At 44.9% G+C, this 22,730-nt stretch overlaps 1 protein-coding gene across 1 annotated transcript in view; it reads right to left on the minus strand.

Moving 5' to 3' along the window:
- The window catches only part of LOC308676692 (cullin-1-like), a gene marked incomplete at its 5' end in the record, with an annotated part of 384,730 nt that overhangs the window by 230,368 nt on the left and 131,632 nt on the right, over positions 1 to 22,730 (minus strand). The window contains one exon of the mRNA XM_081342685.1: positions 6,546 to 6,636. Coding sequence (XP_081198811.1) covers positions 6,546 to 6,636 — 91 coding nt within the window. The remainder of the gene's footprint in view (positions 1 to 6,545; positions 6,637 to 22,730) is intronic.

Genomic DNA, 22,730 nt, shown 5'->3' on the forward strand with positions numbered 1-22,730 from the left:
ATCCACTCTTTAAGGGAAGGGATGGTAGGTTCATTGATAGGTAATTCAGACATCGGGCTGAAACTCTGTCCTGTAGCCACTTGGAAAGGTGTATAACCAGTACTGGAATGCACTGCATTGTTATAGGCTACTTCAGCAAATGGTAAGAGGTCAGTCCAATTGTCTTGTTGGTAGTTTATGATGCATCTCAGGTATTGTTCTAGTACTGAGTTTGTTCGTTCTGTCTCCCCATTCATTTGAGGATGATGACTGGATGACAGTGAAGATTAATATGTAATCCAGGTACACCAAAAACCTTTTGTACAAATGCTCATGGAGAACCTCGTTAATTAGTTCCATAAATACTACGGGTGCTCCCTGTAGCCCAAATGGAAGTACTTTGAATTGGAAGCACCCCAGGGGGCAGTTGAGAACGGTTTTCCACTCATCCCCCTCCTTGATTCTAACCCAGTAATACGCTTCCCGCAGATCTAACTTGGAGAAAATCTTCCCCTTTGAGAGGTGGGCTAGCATGTCTTTCGTGAGCGGCAAGGGGTAGACATTGTCCATGCACACGGTGTTCAAACACCTATAATCCATGCAGACGAAGAAACCCATCTTTCTTTTCTTGAAATAGCACCATTTTCGGTTTGGCCAGTTGAATGAACCTGCAGTTCTTCTAACTCTCAGGGGGTCATCAAATAGAGCTTGGGTTTTGGTAACTTAGCTAAAGGGATGATCTCAATGGCACAGTCTGTGTGACAGTGGGGGGGGCAACTCATCAGAGTCTTTGTTGCTAAAAACCTCAGCCAGGTCCTGGTACTCCTGAGATATGCCTTCTAATTCTCGATTGTTGAGTGCTGCCACCACTTTGTGCTCAAGCTTCACTTCGGGGCTGCAGTGACTATCGGGCGAGTGGGGTTTCCCTTTTGGAAATGTCAAGTTCCCCTTTCTCCAGTTCACCCGTGGGTTCTATTTTTTTAACCAGGCCAGTCCTAGGATTAGGGGCCATTCCATGTCGGGGGTCACTATAAAAGTCAAAGTCTCAGTTTGCTCCCCCATGATTAATTTCATGGGCATTGTGGCAAGGGTGGCCAGGACGCCCCCTGCAATAGACCCCTCTAATTGAGCAAACGAAATTGGCTTCTTTAGTCTTCTTACAGTAATCCTCAGATTCCCCACCAGGGTTGGGCTTATTAAACATCTGGTGCAGCCTGAGTCCAGTAAGGCCTTCAGGGCCACCTTCTTCTCCATACCTGGGATTAGCAGTTTTATGGGCCTGTTAATTGATGCGATGGGTCCACTTACCAAGGGTTCATCATCATAGTCGCTGTCAGACCTCTCTGGATCCTTCTCTGGTGGGGTCATAGTTCCCCCTCCCGATTTCTCGGTGGGTTAGAACTCCACGACCTCAGTGTTCTTCATCGCTGTCTCCCTGGGGTGCTGGGGGGTTCTGATGGGTTCCTCCCCCCCAGATATGTCTCCTTTTCTCACCGGAGTTTTCAAATGACACTCTGTGGCTCAATGACCCTCTTTGCCGCATTTAAAGCAGGCAGTTGAGCGCGGGGTCACTGCAGGGGTTTTTGTCGTCTCTTGTTTCCTCTCCGGTGGGGAACGTTTCTACGCTTGACCGAAACAATGTTGATCTCTGCTTCCTCGGCTAGGATGCACCAGTCGTGGAGGTGGGCAGGGGCTCCCCGGGCAATACAAGCATGGTAGAGGTCAATGTTCAGCCCATATTTGAAGCAACTCACTAGGATGTCCTATGGCCAGTAGAGATGGTAAGCCAGGTATCAGAATTCTTTGGTGTATTTGGTCACGTGGCGTCAGCCCTGCTTGACAGTCTTAATGCAATCCCTGGCTTTCCAGTCAGCCAAGGGACCTTTGAACCACCGTCTCAGCGCTGCCATGAATCAGTTGAAGTTTCGAAGCTCGGGTGCCTCGGCATTGTGCAGGGTCACCATCCACCAAGCCGCTGTGCCTTCCAGGGCCAGGGTGATGACCCTGACCCGGGCACCGTCACTAGGGAGCTCTTGGCCATACTCCTGCATGTAGGTCAGCACATGGACCAGGAAAAAACCCAGTTGCTGTGGGTCCCCATCATATTTCACACCAAGGGGGGGTCATCTTACGCTCGGGATGGTGGGTCCCCCTCTTTTGGGTCTGCGCCCATCACCACTGGCTGGTGTGGCTCGAGCTGGGGTCATCACTGTGGTCATGGCTCCCGCGGTGTCAGCGTTGTTGGTAGAGGTTCCTGGGTTGGAGGGTTTGCTTCCCCTTCCAGCCTCCTCCTCCGGCCTCTCCTCAACCTTCTCTCAGCAGGCATCTGCCTCTTCCTCCTTAAGGTTTTTGAAGGCCTCCACCATCAAGTTTATTGCTTGCTTAAGGAAGCGATCAGCTCAAGTCGGCCTTTCGTCCTCTTCTCCACTAAGGTTAAGTGAATGCTCCATTTTACGTCTCCATCCTGGCTTGCGTCTGCTATGGTCAATGGTCACTTTCTGAGACCTTCCTTCCCAGTCCTCCTTCTTCCTGATGCCTGCTAAGTTGTTGTGGGAAAGAACCAATAAGGCGCCATTTTCAAGGCTGTCAGGTTTCTCCGTGGCTTCTTCCCATCCGACTGGAGATAAGGCAGATGGCCAGAGGGACATTCCTTTCACACCCCAAAATAAGATACTTCAAAGAGGATAGAACAAAGCAAGGGAAGTACATTGCAGAAGACCTTAGGTTCCCCCCCCATAGAATGGCAGAAGCCGAAAATGAGAGCATAAGGACGAAATACACTGACAGTCTGACATAAATATCTTTTCCTACTTAGAGGTAGTTTTCTGTGAGACTGGATCTTGGCTTCCGTATCATCCAAGGAACTCACTTAAGAGCAAGGGGCACAAAGGAATCTACTCCTTAAACTAAAAAACCACAGTCACCCAGGTACACTAGCCCCAATTATTAAAGTCTATAAGGCCAAGATCATCCCTCTTCTCTTATATGGAACTGAAGTCTGGCACTTAAAACAAACCTCAATACTAGAACAAACACAATCACAACAGTTGAAAAGTATCTTGATATGTGGATAAAAGAACTTGAGCTGCCACATTTAAAGCCGAATTGGGAATTCACACCATTTGTTCCCTGTCCAAAGTCAGGGCATATAATTATTGGACTATAATCAATGCTGTGGAAACAGATTACCAAAATTACGTCTGAACAGACAAAATCTCAATCAAAGGCCTCTTGGTATGGACAACTGATAAACTACAACAGAAGCTGTAGTCTTCCTGTATCTTATACAACTGGAGAGCAAGCCAACAAGATCGCTGCACAAAGAATCTTAGATATAGATGCACAGAGAGACATAGCCAACCTCAGCAAGGTAGGCTCACTGAAATGGATGAGCTGTTATAAATGCATCTTCCAAATTGCCAAGTAGCTAAAAACAGAAATGCCAAAACTTGCTGGAGGTATTTATGCGCACAAAATTTGAGTAGCTAGACACAATTTATTTATTTATTTATTTATTTATTTATTTATTTATTTATTTATTTATTTATTTAATTTGTATGCCGCCCTTCTCCCGAAGGACTCAGGGCGGTGAACAGGGCAGTACATATTAAAAAACAAAATACAAAAATTAAAAAAGATTAAACAAAATGCCCACGAATAAGTTAAAACACATTAAAAAGTAGGTTAAAACACATTAATAAAACCCAACCCCATCCCATCAGGCCAGGCCAGCTTGTTTGAAGAGGTAAGTTTTGAGATCGCGCCGGAAGGAGCGGAGGTCAGGCGCCATCTGGAGCTCGACCGGAAGATGGTTCCATAAATCCGGCGCGCCCACAGAGAACGCCCTCCCCCTGGGGGCCGCCAGTCGGCATTCTTTGACCGGTGGCACCCTGAGGAGGCCCTGTGGAAGCGTACTGGGCGGAGGGAAGTTGACGCCGGCTGCAGGTGCTCCCCAAGGTATTCCGGACCCATGCCATGTAGGGCTTTGTAGGTCATTACCAACACCTTGAATCTCACCCGGAAGACAACTGGAAGCCAATGCAGCTCACGGAGCAGAGGTGTAACATGGGAGTGTCGGGAAACTCCCAACACAACTCTCGCAGCTGCATTCTGTACCAGCTGCAGCCTCCGAGTGGTCTTCAAGGGTAGCCCCATGTAGAGAGCGTTGCAGTAGTCCAGACGAGAGGTCACGAGCGCGTGAGTGACCGTACGTAAGGCATCCCAGTCTAGATAGGGCCGCAACTGGCGCACCAGGCGAACCTGGGCGAAGGCCCCCCTAGTCACAGCTACTATATGGTCTTCTAGAGAAAGCTGTGAATCTAGGAGGACGCCCAAGTTGCGAGCCCTATCTACGGGGGGTAATAACTCACCCCCCATAGAGCGAGATGGGATATCCTGAATATCCCGAGATGCCGGTACGCACAGCCACTCGGTATTGTCAGGGTTGAGTCGAAGCCTGTTCCTCCCCATCCAGACCCGAACCGCCTCCAGGCAGCGGGACATCACGTCGAGGGCATCACTGGGGTGGTTTGGGGTTGAAATGAAAAGCTGGGTATCATCAGCATACTGATGATACCCAACTCCAAAACCACGAATGATCTCACCCAGCGGTTTCATGTAGATGTTGAACAGGAGAGGTGAGAGGACCGACCTGAGGGACTCCACAAGCGAGAGGCCTCGCGGTCGACCTCTGCCCCCCTGCCAACACCGACTGCGAGCGTCCCAGGAGATAGGAGGAGAACCACTGAAGGACCGTGCTTCCCACTCCCAATCCCCTGAGATGCCGCAGCAAGATACCATGGTTGAAGGTATTGAAAGCCGCTGAGAGGTCTAATAGGACTAGGACAGAGGAATATCCCCTGTCCCGAGCCCTCCAGAGATCATTCACCAGAGCGACCAATGCCGTCTCCGTGCTGTACCCGGGCCTGAAGCCCAATTGGTACAGGTCTAGATAATCCGCTTCATCCAGAACCAGAGGAAGCTGATGCGCCACCACACTCTCAACAACCTCAATGGTCAAATATGGATGATTTAACCAAGTTCCTTATAACAAATGTGTTTGCATTTGTGGAACTACAGCAATAGAAGTTCTACCACATAAATTATTTGATTGTCAACTGTATAAAGAAGAGAGAGATCAGCATCTTGGATGACACATTAGACGAACTATTGGGACCCTCATATTAGAACTACATATTTTATTTGTGGTCAAAAGCAAAAAATCACATACAACACAGCCCTTTATTTAAATAAAACAGTCCAGCTGAGAGCTACATATGTGGGTCTGATTGGGATAAATTGTACGGGTGACTCAGAAACATGATATTGCATTCCTTATTTATCCTTTTTGTTTCTTGTACTTCACTTTTACATATGGTTCTATTGTGTCATGTTTTATGTTTTATCTTGTATTTTGATATGGGCTATGGGCTAATCAGTAACAATAAATACTGTTTCACAGAAGTTTTATTCCTTGGATTATTTCCAGAGCAGAAAGCTGGAAATCTTACGTAATACACCCCTGATCTATCATAGATTTTCAGTACCAAATGTACTAGTATTGGGCAACAGAATATTAATTTATCAGGCTATTTAATTAATTGGAATAAGTCAGTTAAGACATCTCTTGATTTTAAAACCTGGTCCATCTGTATTAACAGCATCTGAAACTCCTGAATTTTTAAACTACTGGAATATCCCATATTAACAGATCAATGGCTAAATTTTAAAGAATATTATGTGTGATATGATCTCTTGAGACTAATTTAATGAACTATTTCCACCCATTTACTAGATACCTCAAATAATATTTTAAAAAGGCTGCCTATCATCCTTGATATGAGTTAAATATGAAATGGACACTTGGACACTTAACTCATATGAAATGAGCTTATCCCACAATTGCTGTTTTGGTTCAATATCCATAAGTGTGTTATTATGGCATTATAAAGATCAATACAGTTAAAAGATATGAATTAACTTTGAATTACATACCTAAAGCCTGGAACTCATCAGCACATGATTTATCGCTTTATCAACCATGGGGGCCAGTAGAAAAAGATTAATCATTTATGTTGGAAAAAAGTGTGACACTTGACAGTATGGATCAGTTATTTATACACATACACATATACACAGTATATATGTTTTTTAAAAAATAAAGCGGCTCCTCTGAGATGTAATGCAAAGACCAAAATCAACAGTCAAGCTTTAATCTTGTGTTTAAAGATTAGACTGAATAATTTCCCATGTGTAACAAGTTTTGTTTCTTTTTTCTATTTTACTTGTATGTTTTCCCCTTTTTTCTACATTAAAACAGTAATAAAATTTAAAATGCTTCTGAATCCACAGAAAAGCGAAAGTAGAGTAGAAACATCCCCCAATTTCTACTTTTAACAGGCTTAGGGAGCTCCTAAAATGGGCCTAAAAGAGATGTGGAATAGATACAAATATTACATATTTCAAATTACTTCACATAGAAGTAAGAAGGGACCATATACAAACCACATTTTAAACTTTACAACGATAGCATTAAAAAACCCAACTATCATTAATATTAATTTTACCATAAGATTGTACAACTCCACTGATCAGTCTTGTATTGATGGTTTCACCATATCTTTCTTTTTCAATCAGCTTCAACACAGCATTTGTTACCTTTGAAAATAAGAATTAGGCAAACATACAAATTAACAATTTGAATAATATGTGGGATCCTTATATAGAGAGGACACTTCAGGTCCCTGAGCTGCATGAAATTCCCCAAACCCTTAGATGTTATCCCTAGATCCTCCCCAAAAGTTGCACGAAAATATTAAGTTTAATAAAATAGAAGAAAATTAATACATTAACATAATAAGTTTACACTAAATACATGGAAAGACTAATTTGAACTCTATGTAATGATTATTTAAAGTAAATACAGTGAGGGAAAAAGTATTTGATCCCCTGATTTTTTATGTTTGCCCACTGACAAAGAAATGATCAGTCTATAATTTTAATGGTAGGTTCATTTTAACAATGTGAGACAGAATAACAACAAAAAAATCCAGAAAAATGCATTTCAAAAAAGTTATAAATTGATTTGCATTTTAATGAGTGAAATAAGTATTTGACCCCTTTGCAAAACATGACTTAGTACTTGGTGGCAAAACCCTTGTTGGCAATCACAGAGGTCAGATGTTTTTTGTAGTTGGCCACCAGGTTTGCACACATCTCAGGAGGGACTTTGTCTCACTCCTCTTTGCAGATCTTCTCCAAGTCATTAGGGTTTCGAGGCTGACGTTTGGCAGCTCGAACCTTCAGCTCCCTTCACAGATTTTTTTAAAGTTTTATTAATTTTTAAGAATTACAATCTTTAGAGCTTGGTAAACAACATGTTGTCTGAGTTCACATATTTAACATTAACTTCTTCAATATAAATCTATTCAATACTGCACAATCCAGTATTTTCCCCCTGATCCTTTCTTCCCCATATTTTTCCATTTTCCCCTCATTACACAATTATAATTCTTGGTACTAATGATGTATACAAAGTTAGATATAAACGTCTTCATCATATTTTACTAATATTATACAAATAACAATAATATCAGTTAATAAATCAATATCCTGTTTTTTGTGCTCTTGTTAAAGTTTGATTTCCCATAATTATTTAAAGTATCTTTGTCAGTTATGATTTTCTCAATATTAATTACATTTATATCGCTAAACATTTTATTCATACCAATCCTCTTATTTCATGTTTCCCATATCAAAAGAAAAAAAATGCTATTTTAATTCTAAATCATAACTTTCATTATAAAAGTCTAATTATATCTAAGGGTCATCCTTTCTTTTAATCATATTCAAAGAAGTATTTAAACATGTGATGCCCCCTCTAATAGGTCAAATCTTCTATTTTATAAATCTAACTCTCACTTTCTTTCTTTGCCAAGTAGCTTTCCAAGCCAAGGCAATTAAATCACCAAGGAATTTTATATTTTTATGAAAGTTGCTTGGCATGAGGAAGACAATTAAGGTAGGATTTTTTTTTGGGGGGGGGAATTCTGCCCATTTATGTTCCTTAAGCAACTCCCACTTTCCTTCTCCCTCAATTTCTCCCCCCATCTTTTGTCTCCCAAATTGTAATATTTCCCCTGACAGCTCTATGTTCCATTCCCCAAAATCTTCTTCCTTGTCTTCAGGTGCATCTTGCAGACTTAAAGGGTACAGGGTCTTTTGCATTTTCATTGTTATGGGTAAGTCTTGCAGTATTTTATTTGTGTATGGTAGTTTATATGTCCCTTCTTTCATCTCTTCTGTCTCTAGGTCCATTTCCTCTGCTTCATCTTCCAATCTCTGGTCTATTTGTTCATACTTTGTAGTCGTTGTCTGGGAACTTTCTAGTTGTAGATTTAATTTGGAGATTTGCTCATTTATATTATCTAAATTATTTTTAGTCTCATTATGGTTTCTTTTTATGTCCTCTTTGTATGCAACAATTGTTTGGTGACTTAGTTGTAGAGTAGAGTATATTTCCTTCTGAAGGGTGTTTGTTTTTTCTTGAGGTATTGTTCCTGGAGATCCTCTAATATCACCAGTCTCAGTAACAGTAGAACAAAGTTTCCTCTAGCTTTCTGGTCTTTATATTTTATATTTTTTTATTTTAATTCCATTTATATCCCGCCCTTCTCCGAAGACTCAGGGCGGCTTACAAGCTTAGCAGTAGCCTTCATTCTATGTATATACCGTATATACTTGAGTATAAGCCGACTCGAGTATAAGCCGAGACCCCCAATTTCACCCCCAAAAACTGGGAAAAGTTGTTGACTCGAGTATAAGCCGATCCGCCGTTCTGCATGCCTCGGAGGCTGGATCCGCGCTCTGCAAGCCTCTGGGATCCTGGGAGGCCTAATGCAAGCACCAGCCCGCCTGCCTCAGGTCTCCCCCACCCCCAGATACTGGGCTTCAGCACAGCTGGCTGTCTTGCCAAAGAGAAACATCTGGGAAGGAAAACCCTGTCTTACCTCTTTCCCAATTCTGCCTCTGCCCTTCCTCCTACCAAGGTGTTCTGGGACTAGTTCCCTAGCCTTTTGGAGCTTTTGGTGTTCGCCCATCAGCTGTCTACGGGGAGGCAACAAAGCTGCCTCTCTAGGCTTTGAGAAAAGGCCCCTTGCACAAAAGGCAGCTTCAGGACGAGCTTCCAAAAACCCTTTCCTTCCTTAACGCCCTCCCCACCTTCCCCCAGAAAGCCATATTTCTTTTTTTTTATTGAAAATTTTTATTGAAGTTACAATATTATCCCCTCCCCAACCCACCCCAGAACCCCTCCCCCTCCCCCATATTTCTTCAATAACAAAAACATAAAAAGCTGGTTGGGATGTACTCGCTGATTTCCCCCCCCCCTTTTTTTAGATGCTAAAACTAAACTCTCCCTCTGCCTTCCAACCAATATCCCTTTTTAAAATCTTACCTTGGCTCCAGATGGAAGAGTAGAGGAACTAAGCTAGTAAGGAGAGAATTTTTTTCTGCAACTTTTTACTCCTGAAGTAGTAGTAGTAGTAATAGTAGTAGTAGGAATAATAATAATAAATCCCTAAAAGTTGTGCCAGAAAATGGAGGACGCTGGGTCTTTGCAAGTTTTAGCTGTCTGTCAGACTGCCTGAAAAGGGCGGCCTTCAGGCAGCCAGGCGGACAGCTAAAGCTTGCAAAGACCCAGCGTCCTCCATTTTCTGGCATAACCTTCGGAGATTACTTTAAAAAAAAAAAAAACCTTCAGAGGAAAAACAGCTGCAGAAACATTTTGTCTCCTTGCTGGCTTGGTTCATCTACTCTTCAGCCAGGAGGGAGTCCAAGGCCTAGAGAAGGAGAGCTTTGCAGCATCCCTATGGACAGCTGATGGGCAGACAGCTGAAAGAAGCAGGCAGGCAGGGCGCGGAGGAACGGAGACCTGCAGGTCTCGGACGGCGGTGGCTTGGGAGAGGTGCGCGCGATCCCGGAAGCACCAAAGCCTCGGCCGCGCACAAGTCCTCGGTAAGTTTTTTTGTTGACTGGAGTATAAGCCGAAGTGGAATTTTTCAGCCCAAAAAGTGGGCTGAAAAATTCGGCTTATACTCAAGTATATACGGTACCTGCTTATTAGGGCTTTCATACACCCTCCAAGCGGCATTATTACAAAGTCAGCTTATTGCCCCCAACAATCTGGGTCCTCATTTTACCTACCTCGGAAGGATGGAAGGCTGAGTCAACCTTGAGCCTGGTGGGATGCGAACCTGCACTAATTGCAGGCAGCTGGTGTTACTTAAGGAGGCATTAGCCCACTGCTCCACCAAGGCTCTAGCCTCTATGTAGCCTTTATAATCCAATAGATTCCAGAATACAGGTCCAGTCCCAAAAGCAATATTTTATTGTGATCCTTTGTCTCAGGCATCCAAAAATTGTCAGTCAGGCAAAGATATAATCCACAATGTTCAAAGTGTTCAACCTCCGTGAAAAGCTCAGAAAGCCTCTCCCAGGCAGACGTAATCAAAGGTCAAATTTTTCTTTCTCTCCCAATAGCTCTTGAGATTAAAAGTCCAAGCTCAATAAGTGTTTATATTCCAAAAAGGTGAGGATGATAAGTATGCCAAAATAGTTTTATTTTATTTTATTTTTTTATTTTAATTCCATTTATATCCCGCCCTTCTCCAAAGACTCAGGGCGGCTTACAAGCTTAGCAGTAGCCTTCATTCTATGTATATGCCTGCTTATTAGGGCTTTCGCCCCCTCCCAAGCGGCATTATTACAAAGTCAGCTTATTGCCCCCAACAATCTGGGTCCTCATTTTACCTACCTCGGAAGGATGGAAGGCTGAGTCAACCTTTCCTTTATTGCCAGCTGTTCTCTCTTAAACTAGGAGTCACCAAGCAGCCAGGAAGCTAGTTATAGTGCTGTACTCAAATCCACCACTAGATGTCACTCAAAATCCATTTTCTACTCTTAAGACGAAGGATTGATTTCTTATATTTCACCTCAATATTTTTTTCCCAAAGAGAAAATCTTAACAATTATCTCAGTTCTCAAATTTCAAAACTGTAGCTTTATTTATTTATTTATTTATTATTTGACTTATATACCGCCCTATTCCCGTAGGACTCAGGGCGGTTTACAGGGCAATTAAAATCATACCATACAAAAGTTAAAAAAAAATAAAACAATTAATTAAATTTAAAGCCCAATGTTTAAAAAGTTACAACATTAAAACCCAATTAAAACCCCTCAGTCTAGGCCCGACAGCTCAAAGAGACAAGTTTTCAGGTCCCGGCGGAATGAGCGGAGGTTGGAGGCAGTCCTAAGTTCCATCGGAAGTTGGTTCCAAAGGGCAGGCGCACCCACAGAGAAGGCCCTCTCTCTGGGAGTCACCCGCCGGCAATCCTTCACCGGCAGTACCCTAAGAAGGCCCTCCCTGTGGGAGCGCACAGGACAATGGGAAGTTGATGCCGGCAGCAGGTGCTCCCTCAGATAATCCGGACCCAAGCCATTTAGGGCTTTATAGGTCATCACCAGCACCTTGAATCTCACTCGGAGGACAACCGGAAGCCAATGCAGCTCGTGGAGAAGAGGTGTTACACGGGAGTATCGGGAAACTCCCATCACAACTCGCGCGGCCGCATTCTGCACCAGTTGAAGCCTCCGAGTGGTCCTCAAGGGCAGCCCCATGTAGACAGCATTGCAGTAGTCTAGCCGGGAGGTCACGAGCACATGGGTGACTGTGAGTAGGGCATCTCGGTCCAGATAGGGCCGCGACTGGCGCACCAGGTGAACCTGGGCAAAAGTCCCCCTGGTCACGGCTCCTATATGATCTTCAAAACTGAGCCGTGAATCCAGGAGGACGCCCAAGTTGCAAGCCCTATCAACGGGGGGTAACACCTCACCCCCCATCATTAATGATGGAACAAACTGGTTAACCCGAGATGCCGGTATGCACAGCCACTCAGTCTTGGCATAGTTGAGACGAAGCCTGTTTCTCCCCATCCAAACCCGGACCGCCTCCAGGCAACGGGACATCACGTTGAGGGCATCACTGGGTTGGTTCGGGGTGGAAAGAAAAAGTTGGGTATCATCAGCATACTGATGATACCCCACCCCGAAACCACGAATGAGCTCGCCCAGCGGCTTCATATAGATGTTGAACAGGAGGGGAGAGAGGACCGACCCCTGAGGAACTCCACAAACTAGAGACCTCGGGGTGGACCTCTGCCCTCCTGTCAACACCGACTGCAAGCGGCCCAGGAGATAGGAGAACCACTGTAAAACAGTGCCTCCCACTCCCAACCCCCTGAGACGCCGCAGTAGGACACCATGGTCGATGGTATCAAAAGCCGCTAAGAGGTCTAACAGGACTAGGACAGAGGAACATCCCCTGTCCCAAGCCTGCCAGAGATCATTCACCAGCATGACCAATGCCGTCTCCGTTGGTACGGGTCAAGATAATCAGTTGCCTCCAGGAACAGAGGAAGCTGATGCACCACCACACTCTCAACAACCTTCGCCAGAAAGCGAAGGTTGGAGACCGGACGATAGTTATTTAAAACAGCCGGGTCCAGGGCAGGCTTCTTGAGGAGGGGTCTCACCACCGCCTCCTTCAAGGCAGCGGGGAAGATACCCTTCCTTCAAGGAAGCAGTTATTACTGCCTGGAACCAGCCTCGTGTCTCCTCCCGGGCCGCATAAACCAGCCAGGAGGGGCATGGGTCCAATAAACAAGTGGTGGAGCTCAGTCTCCTCATGATCCTGTCCACATCATCGGGGGACACAGGATCAAACTCAGTCCAGATAACATGCTCAAGACCGCTCGAATCCTCCATGTCAGACTCTGCCCAGTCAGAGTCCAAACCGGTCCAGATCTGAGCGATTTTGTCCGCCAGATGATAACTAAACTCCTCGGCCCGCCCCTGCAAGGGCTCCTCCCTCACCTCCTGATTAAGGAGGGAGCGGGTCACCCTAAACAGGGCGGCCGGGCGGTTATCTGCAGACGCGATGAGGGCAGCGAAGTAATTAGACTTCGCCATCCTCATTGCCGCGAGATAAGACCTTGTAAAGGTACTTAGTCGCAATCGGTCAGATTCAGACCGGGTGGACCTCCAACCGCTCTCTAGACCCCGTCTCCGACGCCTCATCTCCCGGAGCTCCACAGAAAACCATGGGGCCCAACGGGATCTGCGCCGGGTCAGGGGTCGCAAGGGTACAACACGGTCGAGTGCCTCGGTGGCTGCCCTTTCCCAGGCATCCACCAAGGCATTGCCCGGGCTGTGAGTGAGGGAGATAGGTAAAGACCCAAGCGCCATCTGGAACCGTTCTGTGTCCATTAGGCGCCTGGGGCGGAACCACCTGGTCGGCTCCGCAGCCCAGTGGCGGGGGGTGGCATAGCGGAAGACCAGCCACAGGAGATAATGATCGGAACATGACAGGGGGACAATAGTTGGCAAGCCCCCTCCCAGATCATCCAACCATTGTCCAGATAAGAAAACCAGGTCAAGAGTGTGACCCCCCCATGAGTCGGGCCCTGAATTACTTGGGTCAGGTCCATGGCCGTCATGGAAGCCATGAACTCCCGAGCTAACTCTGATGACCCTCCCAGGGAAGGCAGGTTGAAGTCACCCAGAACTATAAGCCTGGGAAACTCCACCGCCAACCCTGAGAGGGTGTCCAGCAACCCGGGGAGGGCCGTTGCCACACAGATGCTCTGAGCCTGTGGCCGGTGTAGCACACAGAAACCCGGAGGGTATAACTCAGTCAGAGTTATATTGCTTCCACTTCAATATTGTGTATTTGTCCCCCATAGAAATTAAAATGCCACTTCTGTTCACATTCAGAGGTTTTTAGCTTTTGGGAGCCTTTCCCAGGAAATTCAGTTGTAAAATAGTAAAGAAAGGATCAATATTCTCACCCAGTTCCAAACATGCTGTTTGTTGTTGTTGTTAGTTGCGAAGTCGTGTCCGACCCATCGCGACCCTATGGACAATGTTCCTCCAGGCTTTCCTGTCCTCTGCCATCTTCTGGAGTCCATTTAAGCTCACACCTACTGCTTCAGTGACTCCATCCAGCCACCTCATTCTCTGTCGTCCCCTTCTTCTATTGCCCTCAATCTTTCCCAGCATTAGGCTCTTCTCCAGTGAGTCCTTCCTTCTCATTAGGTGGCCAAAGTATTTGAGTTTTAGCTTCAGGATCTGGCCTTCTAAAGAGCAGTCAGGGTTGATCTCCTCTAGGACTGACCGGTTTGATCGCCTTGCAGTCCAAGGGACTCGCAGGAGTCTTCTCCAGCACCAGAGTTCAAAGGCCTCAATTCTTTTGCGCTCAGCCTTTCTTATGGTCCAACTTTCACTGCCATACATTGCAACTGGGAAGACCATAGCCTTGACTATACGCACTTTTGTTGACAGGGTGATGTCTCTGCTTTTTAGTGTGCTGTCTAGATTTGCCATGGCTTTCCTCCCGAGGAGCAAGCGTCTTTTAATTTCTTGACTACAGTCCCCATCTGCAGTGATCTTGGAGCCCAGGAAAATAAAATCTGTCACTACCTCCATTTCTTCCCCATCTATTTGCCAGGAATTGAGAGGGCCGGATGCCATGATCTTGGTTTTCTTAATGTTTAGTTTCAACCCAACTTTTGCACTCTCCTTCTTCACTCGCAACAAGAGACTCTTCAGTTCCTCTTCACTTTCTGCCATTAGAGTGGTATCATCTGCATATCTTAGGTTGTTGATATTTCTTCCAGCAATCTTAATTCCAACTTTTGATTCATCTAGCCCTGCCTTTCTCATGATGTGCTCTGCATATAAGTTAAATAGGCAAGGCGACAGTATACAGCCTTGCCGGACTCCTTTCCCAATTTGGAACCAATCAGTGGTTCCGTGTCCAGTTCTCACTGTTGCTTCTTGGCCCGCATATAGGTTTCTCAAGAGACAAATAAGATGTTCTGGTACTCCCATGTCTTTAAGAACTTGCCACAGTTTGTTATGATCCACACAATCAAAGGCTTTAGCATAGTCAATGAAGCAGAAGTAGATGTTTTTCTGGAACTCTCTAGCTTTCTCCATGATCCAGCGTATGTTGGCTATTTGATCTCTAGTTCCTCTGCCTCTTCGAAATCCTGTCTGTACTTCTGGTAGTTCTCGATCCACATACTGCTGGAGTCTAGCTTGTAGGATTTTAAGCATAACTTTACTAGCATGAGAAATGAGTGCAATGGTGCGATAGTTTGAACATTCTTTGGCACTGCCTTTCTTTGGAATTGGAATGTAAACTGATCTTTTCCAATCCTGTGGCCACTGTTGAGTTTTCCAAATTTGCTGGCAAATTGAGTGTAGCACTTTTACTGCATCGTCTTTTAAGATTTTGAATACCTCAGCTGGAATACTGTCACCTCCACTAGCTTTGTTGTTGCTCAGCTTTTCTAAGGCCCACTTCACTTCACATTCTAGGATGTCTGGCTCGAGGTCAGTGACCACCTCATTGTGATTATCAGGGACGTTAAGCTCATTCTTGTATAGTTCTTCTGTGTAATTTTGCCATCTCTTCTTAATCTCTTCTGCCTCTGTTAGGTCCCTGCCATTTTGGTCCTTTATCATGCCCATTTTTGCATTGAATGTTCCCTTCATCTCTCCAATTTTCTTGAAAAGATCTCTGGTCCTCCCTATTCTATTGTTTTCTTCTATTTCTTTCCACTGTTCATTTAAGAAGGCATTCTTATCTCTTCTAGCTATTCTCTGGAATTCTGCATTCAATTGGGCGTATCTTTCTTTTTCTCCCTTGCCTTTTGCTTCCCTCCTTTCCTCAGCTATTTGCAAAGCTTCCTCAGACAGCCATTTTGCTTTCTTGCATTTCTTTTTCTTTGGGATGGTTTTGGTTGCTACCTCTTGTACAATGTTGTGAACCTCTGTCCATAGTTCTTCAGGCACCCTGTCTATCAGATCTAATTCCTTAAATCTATTTGTCACCTCTACTGTATATTCAACAGGGATATGATTTAATTCATACCTGACTGGCCTGGTGCTTTTCCCTACTTTCTTCAGTTTAAGCCTAAACTTTGCAACGAGAAGCTCATGGTCTGAGCCACAGTCAGCTCCTGGTCTTGTTTTTACTGACTGTATAGAGCTTCTCCATCTTTGGCTGCAGAGCATATAGTCAATCTGATTTCTGTATTGACCGTCTGGTGATGTCCATGTGTAGAGCCGTCTCTTGGGTTGTTGGAAAAGAGTGTTTGCTATGACCATCGTATTCTCTTGACAAAATTCTATCAGCCTGTGCCCTGCTTCATTTTGTACTCCAAGGCCAAACTTGCCTGTTATTCCGGTTATCTTTTGGCTTCCTACTTTAGCATTCCAATCCCCCATGATGATAAGGATATCATTTTTGGGTGTTAGTTCTATAAGGTGCTGTAGGGCTTCATAGAACCGGTCAATTTCATCCTCTTCAGCACCGGTGGTTGGGGCATAGACTTGGACTACTGTGATATTGAATGGTTTGCCTTGGATTCGAACTGAGATCATTCTGTCATTTTGAGGATTGTATCCCAGTATTGCTTTTCCTACTCTTTTATTGACTATGAAGGCTACTCCATTTCTTCTGAGGGATTCTTGCCCGCAGTAGTATACCTGATGGTCATCTGAATTAAATTCACCCATTCCTGTCCATTTTAGTTCGCTGATACCTAAGATGTCGATGTTCAGTCTTGTCATCTCTTGTTTGACCACGTCCAGCTTGCCTTGATTCATGGATCTTACATTCCAGGTTCCTATGGAGAAAAAATCTTTACAGCATCGGACTTTCCTTTCACCACCAGACATATCCACAGCTGAGCGTCCTTTCGGCTTTGGCCCAGTCGCTTCATTCTTTCTGGCGCTACTAGTACTAGCCCTCTGCTCTTCCCCAGTAGCATATTGGACGCCTTCCGACCTGAGGGGCTCATCTTCCAGCGTCATATCGTTTTGCCTTTTGGTACTGTCCATAGGGTTTTCATGGCAAAGATACTGGAGTGGGTTGCCATTTCCTTCTCCAGTGGATCACGTTTTGTCAGAACTCTCTGCTATGACCTGTCCGTCTTGGGTGGCCCTGCACGGCATAGCTCATAGCTTCATTGAATTACGCAAGCCCCTTCGCCATGACAAGGCAGTAATCCATGAAGGGGATGCTGTTTACGATGTGTTAATTGGTGCTTTTCTTCTTCGGTTGTCAGCAGCTAATGGCTGGCCATAGGAATGTAGCCAGTCTTTCCCCTGCCGGTTTGGAGGGCTTTTCTCGGATTGAACAGAAAGACCTCCATCTCTCTGTGATTGACGAGACACCCCTCCTTCTTCATCGCCTCTTTGGGGTGTCTTTAGCCCCCTTTTAGGGCCCCCAGCAGGGCAAAATCGGGAGCGAAAGGTAGAGCCCTGCCTTCCTGCGTCCATTCTCCGCAACGCAAAACCGGAAGTCCCCCCTCCACAGATTTTCTATGGGAATAAGGTCTGAAGACTGGCTAGGCCACTCCAGAACCTTTTTTTAAAAAATCCCATTTATATCCCGCCCTTCTCTGAAGACTCAGGGCGGCTTACAATCTAAGCACAATCAATGTGCTTAGCAATAGCCTTCATTCTATGTATATGCCTGCTTATTAGGGCTTTCGGGGGGCCCCAAGCGGCATTATTACAAAGTCAGCTTATTGCCCCCAACAATCTGGGTCCTCATTTTACCTACCTCGGAAGGATGGAAGGCTGAGTCAACCTTGAGCCTGGTGGGATGCGAACCTGCACTAATTGCAGGCAGCTGGTGTTACTTAAGGAGGCATTAGCCCACTGCTCCACCAAGGCTCTTTTAACCTTAATGTCCTTCTTCTTGAGCCACTCCTTTGTTGCCTTGGCTGTGTGTTTTGAGTCTTTGTCATGCTGGAATACCCATCAAAGACCCATTTTCAATGCCCTGGCAGAGGGAAGGAGATTCTCACCCAAGATTTGATGGAACAGGGCCCCGTCCATCGTCCCTTTGATGCAGTCAAGTTGTCCTGTCCCCTTAGCAGAAAAACACCCCCTAAGCATAATGCTTCCACCTCCATGTTTGACAATGGGGATGGTCTTCTTGGGGTCACAGGCAGCATTCCTCCTCCTCCTAATATGGCGAGTTGAGTTGATGCCAAAGAGCTTGATTTTAGTCTCATCTGACCACAACACTTTCACCCAGTTCTCCTCTGAATCATTCAGATGTTCATTGGCAAACTTCAGACAGGCCTGTACATGTGCTTTCTTGAGCAGGGGGACCTTGTGAGTGCTACAGGATTTCAGTCCTTCATGGCGTAGTGTTTCACCAATTGTTTTCTTGGTGACTATGGTCCCAGCTGCCTTGAGATTGTTAACAAGATCCTCATGTGTAGTTCTGGGCTGATTCCTCACTGTTATCATGGTCATTGAAACTCCACAAGGTGAGATCTTGCATGGAGCCCCAGACCAAGGGAGATTGACAGTTATCTTGTGTTTTTTCCTTTTGCGAATAATCGCACCAACTGTTGTCACCTTCTCACTAAACTGCTTGGCAATAGTCTTGTAGCCCATTCCAGCCTTGTGTACGTCTACAATCTTGTCCCTGACATCCTTGGAGCTCTTTGGTCTTGGCCATGATGGAGAGTTTGGAATCTGATTGATTGCTTCTGTGGACAGGTGTCTTTTATACAGGTAACAAGCTGAGATTAGGAGCACTACCTTTAAGAGAGTGCTCCTAATCTCAGCTCATTACCTGTATAAAAGACACTTGGGAGCCAGAAATCTTGCTGATAGGGAATCAAATACTTATTTCACTCATTAAAATGCAAATCAATTTATAACTTTTTTGAAATGTGTTTTTCTGGATGTTTTTGTTATTATTCTGTCTCTCACTGTTAAAATAAACCCAACATTAAAATTATAGACTGATCATTTCTTTTTCAGTGGGCAAACATACAAAATCAGCTCTATTAATGTTACATTAATGAGCCAATTTAAACATTTTGATTAACTATGCCCTATTCTGACAGTAATGAGCTGCAACAGACCTCAAGTTAACACATTGAGCTCCTCGTGAGAATAGCATTTTTTATGTCACTTGTTTTAAACTACTGGGGTTTAACATTAAAGTTCAGCTATTAAATACTATAGCCATATGATTTGTTAAAAATGGTGGAGAAATAGAACTGGATGTTTTTTATTTATTTATTTTTTTATTTTAATCCCATTTATATCCCGCCCTTCTCCGAAGACTCAGGGCGGCTTACAATTTAAGCACAAACCAATGTGCTTAGCAATAGCCTTCATTCTATGTATATGCCTGCTTATTAGGGCTTTCCCCCCCAAGCGGCATTATTACAAAGTCAGCTTATTGCCCCCAACAGTCTGGGTCCTCATTTTACCTACCTCGGAAGGATGGAAGGCTGAGTCAACCTTGAGCCTGGTGGGATGCGAACCTGCACTAATTGCAGGCAGCTGGTGTTACTTAAGGAGGCATTAGCCCACTGCTCCACCAAGGATAAATTTTATCATTTATCGATGATAAAATAAAGATTTCCTCTGTCTAGTCATGTCCGACTCTAGTGGGCAGTGCTCATCTCAATTTCTGTGGTCATGGAATACTGTCATCTTCCTACTGAAGTGGTACCTACCTATTTATCTACTCACATTTGCATGCTTTCAAACTACTAGATGGGCAGGAACTGGGGCAAATAACAGAAGCTCACCCCGTTGTGCAGTTTTAGGGTCTCAAACCCGGGCTCTCAGCTTTCCAGCTGACAAGCTCAGCATCTTTAACTGCTGAGCCATCACGCCCCCATACTGATGATACTGTACTCCAAAACATCAAATAACTTAGTAGTGGCTTCATGTACAGGTGAAACTCGAAAAATTAGAATATCATGCAAAAGTTCATTTATTTCAGTAATGCAACTTAAAAAGGGAAACTAATATATGAGATAGACTCATTACATGCAAAGCAAGATGGTTCAAGCCGTGATTTGTCATAATTATGATGATTATGGCTTACAGCTCATGAAAACCTCAAATCCACAATCTCAGAAAATTAGAATATTGTGAAAAGGTGCAATATTCTAGGCTCAAAGTGTCCCACTCTAATCAGCTAATTAAGCCATAACGCCTGCAAAGGGTTCCTGAGCCTTTAAATGGTCTCTCAGTCTGGTTCAGTAGGAATCACAATCATGGGGAAGACTGCTGACCTGACAGTTGTGCAGAAAACCATCATTGACACCCTCCATAAGGAGGGAAAGCCTCAAAAGGTAATTGCAAAAGAAGTTGGATGTTCCCAAACTGCCGTATCAAAGCACATCAATAGAAAGTTATGTGGAAGGGAAAAGTGTGGAAGAAAAAGGTGCACAAGCAGCAGGGATGACCGCAGCCTGGAGAGGATTGTCAGGAAAAGGCCATTCAAAAGTGTTGGGGACTTTCACAAGGAGTGGACTGAGGCTGGAGTCAGTGCATCAAGAGCCACCACACACAGACAGATCCTGGACATGGGCTTCAAACTGGTGGCCCCCAGGGGGAGGGCCTTCTCTGTGGGCGCTCCAGCTTTATGGAACCAACTGCCGGTTGAGCTCCGAATGGCATCGGACCTTCGCTCCTTCCGGCGCGGTCTGAAGACCCACTTGTTTGAACTAGCTGGTCTGGCCTGATGGGGGACGTTAGGGTTTTTTTTAATGGGTTTTTATTGTTATTGTATTTTTTAACTGGGCACTTGTTTAATTCCTTTTTAACTTTTGTATTGCTATTTATATATGCCCTGTTCACCGCCCTGAGTCCTTCGGGAGAAGGGCGGTATACAAATTTAATAAAAGTAAAGTAAAGTAAAGTAAATGTCGTATTCCTCTTGTCAAGCCGCTCCTGAACAACAAACAACGTCAGAAGCGTCTTACCTGGGCTAAAGAAAAACAGACCTGGTCTGTTGCTCAGTGGTCCAAAGTCCTCTTTTCTGATGAGAGCAACTTTTGCATCTCATTTGGAAACCAAGGACCCAGAGTCTGGAGGAAGAATGGAGAGGCACACACTGCAAGATGCTTGAAGTCCAGTGTGAAGTTTCCACAGTCTGTGTTGATTTGGGGAGCCATGTCATCTGCTGGTGTTGGTCCACTGTGCTTCATTAAGTCCAGGGTCAACACAGCCGTCTACCAGGAGATTTTGGAGCACTTCATGCTTCCTTCCGCAGACGAGCTTTATGGGGATGCTGACTTCATTTTCCAGCAGCACTTGGCACCTGCCCACACTGCCAAAAGCACCAAAACCTGGTTCAATGACCGTGGGATTACTGTGCTTGATTGGCCAGCAAACCCGCCTGACCTGAACCCCATAGAGAATCTATGGGGCATTGCCAAGAGAAAGATGAGAGACATGAGACCGAACAATGCAGAAGAGCTGAAGGCCGCTATTGAAGCATCCTGGTCTTCCATAACACCTCAGCAGTGCCACAGGCTGATAGCTTCCATGCCAGGCTGCATTGAGGCAGTAATTGCTGCAAAAGGGGCCCAAACCAAGTACTGGGTACGTATGCATGCTTATACTTTTCAGAGGTCCAATATTGTTCTATGTACACTCCTTGTTTTATTGATTGCATGTAATATTCTAATTTTCTGAGATTGTGGATTTGGGGTTTTCATGAGCTGTACGCCATAATCATCACAATTATGACAAATCACGGCTTGAACTATCTTGCTTTGCATGTAATGAGTCTATCTCATATATCAGTTTTCCCTTTTAAGTTGCATTACTGAAATAAATAAACTTTTGCACGATATTCTAATTTTTCGAGTTTCACCTGTAGGTGATGAAAAGGATAGGGGAGAGAGTGAGCCCTTTGGCACTCCAAACTGCGGTGCCCTAGGGCTTGTTTAGTCTTTTCATTCCATATGCATCAACTAGAACTGCCTGCTCAGGAAGAATTATTGTAAAATAGTATTTCCAACGTACAACCTTTGCAGGGCTCCCAAAGGGCACTATCGTCAATGCTATCAAAGAACACAAAACAATAGCAGGTCCGTTTAAACCCCATAACAAGACAACAATGAGAGCAAACAATTCAGCTTTCAACCCATGCCCAGGTCTAAACCCTGACTGAAAAGAGCTATTGTCTCATTACCTTCTCATCAACCTTCCCTAAAAAGGGAAGGCTGGAGATTTAGCAATTTAAAAAATTTCGGTCCAAAATTGGCCCCTTATGGAGAAGGTACATAGTGCCCTCTTCTAATCCATTAGAATTTCTCCCTCCCACAATGAAACAGTCACTATAGTTCAGATCCATCCTCCTATTCCCCTCCAAGCTGTACTCCTATGCCCTCCAAGTCAGATAGGGAAGGGATGTTGCCCACTGATGGACTAGCTCTCAGGGGTCAGCAAACTATGGCCACAGAGCAAATCTAGTCCTCTACCTTTTTTGGCATGGCCTGCAAGCTAATGGATGGGTAGGCAGATGATAGGCCTGCAAGGCCAAACTTCAGCCAAGCTTCCAAATTGAGATCAGGGCCAACAGTGGAGCATCCTGTGTGGCAACCAATGAGTGGCCTCCTTGCTGGCAGGCCACCGCTGTCCAAAAGCTGCCATGTTCCTTGACCTATAGACCTGTCAGCTGCACCCACGGAGGCATGCCAGGACTGCCAGTCTCCAAACTTGCCTGGGCTGCCACTGCTTCATTGCTCCTACACCAGGTGAGCAATGTGCTGGGGCATGAGGGCCAGAGGGAGGGCACAGCAGTGACAGCTCTTCCCATGCAGCTCCCGCTTGGCCCACAAAAC

The sequence above is a fragment of the Vipera berus genome, assembly GCF_964194415.1.
Source record: "Vipera berus genome assembly, chromosome: W".
Taxonomy (NCBI): Eukaryota; Metazoa; Chordata; class Lepidosauria; order Squamata; family Viperidae; genus Vipera; species Vipera berus.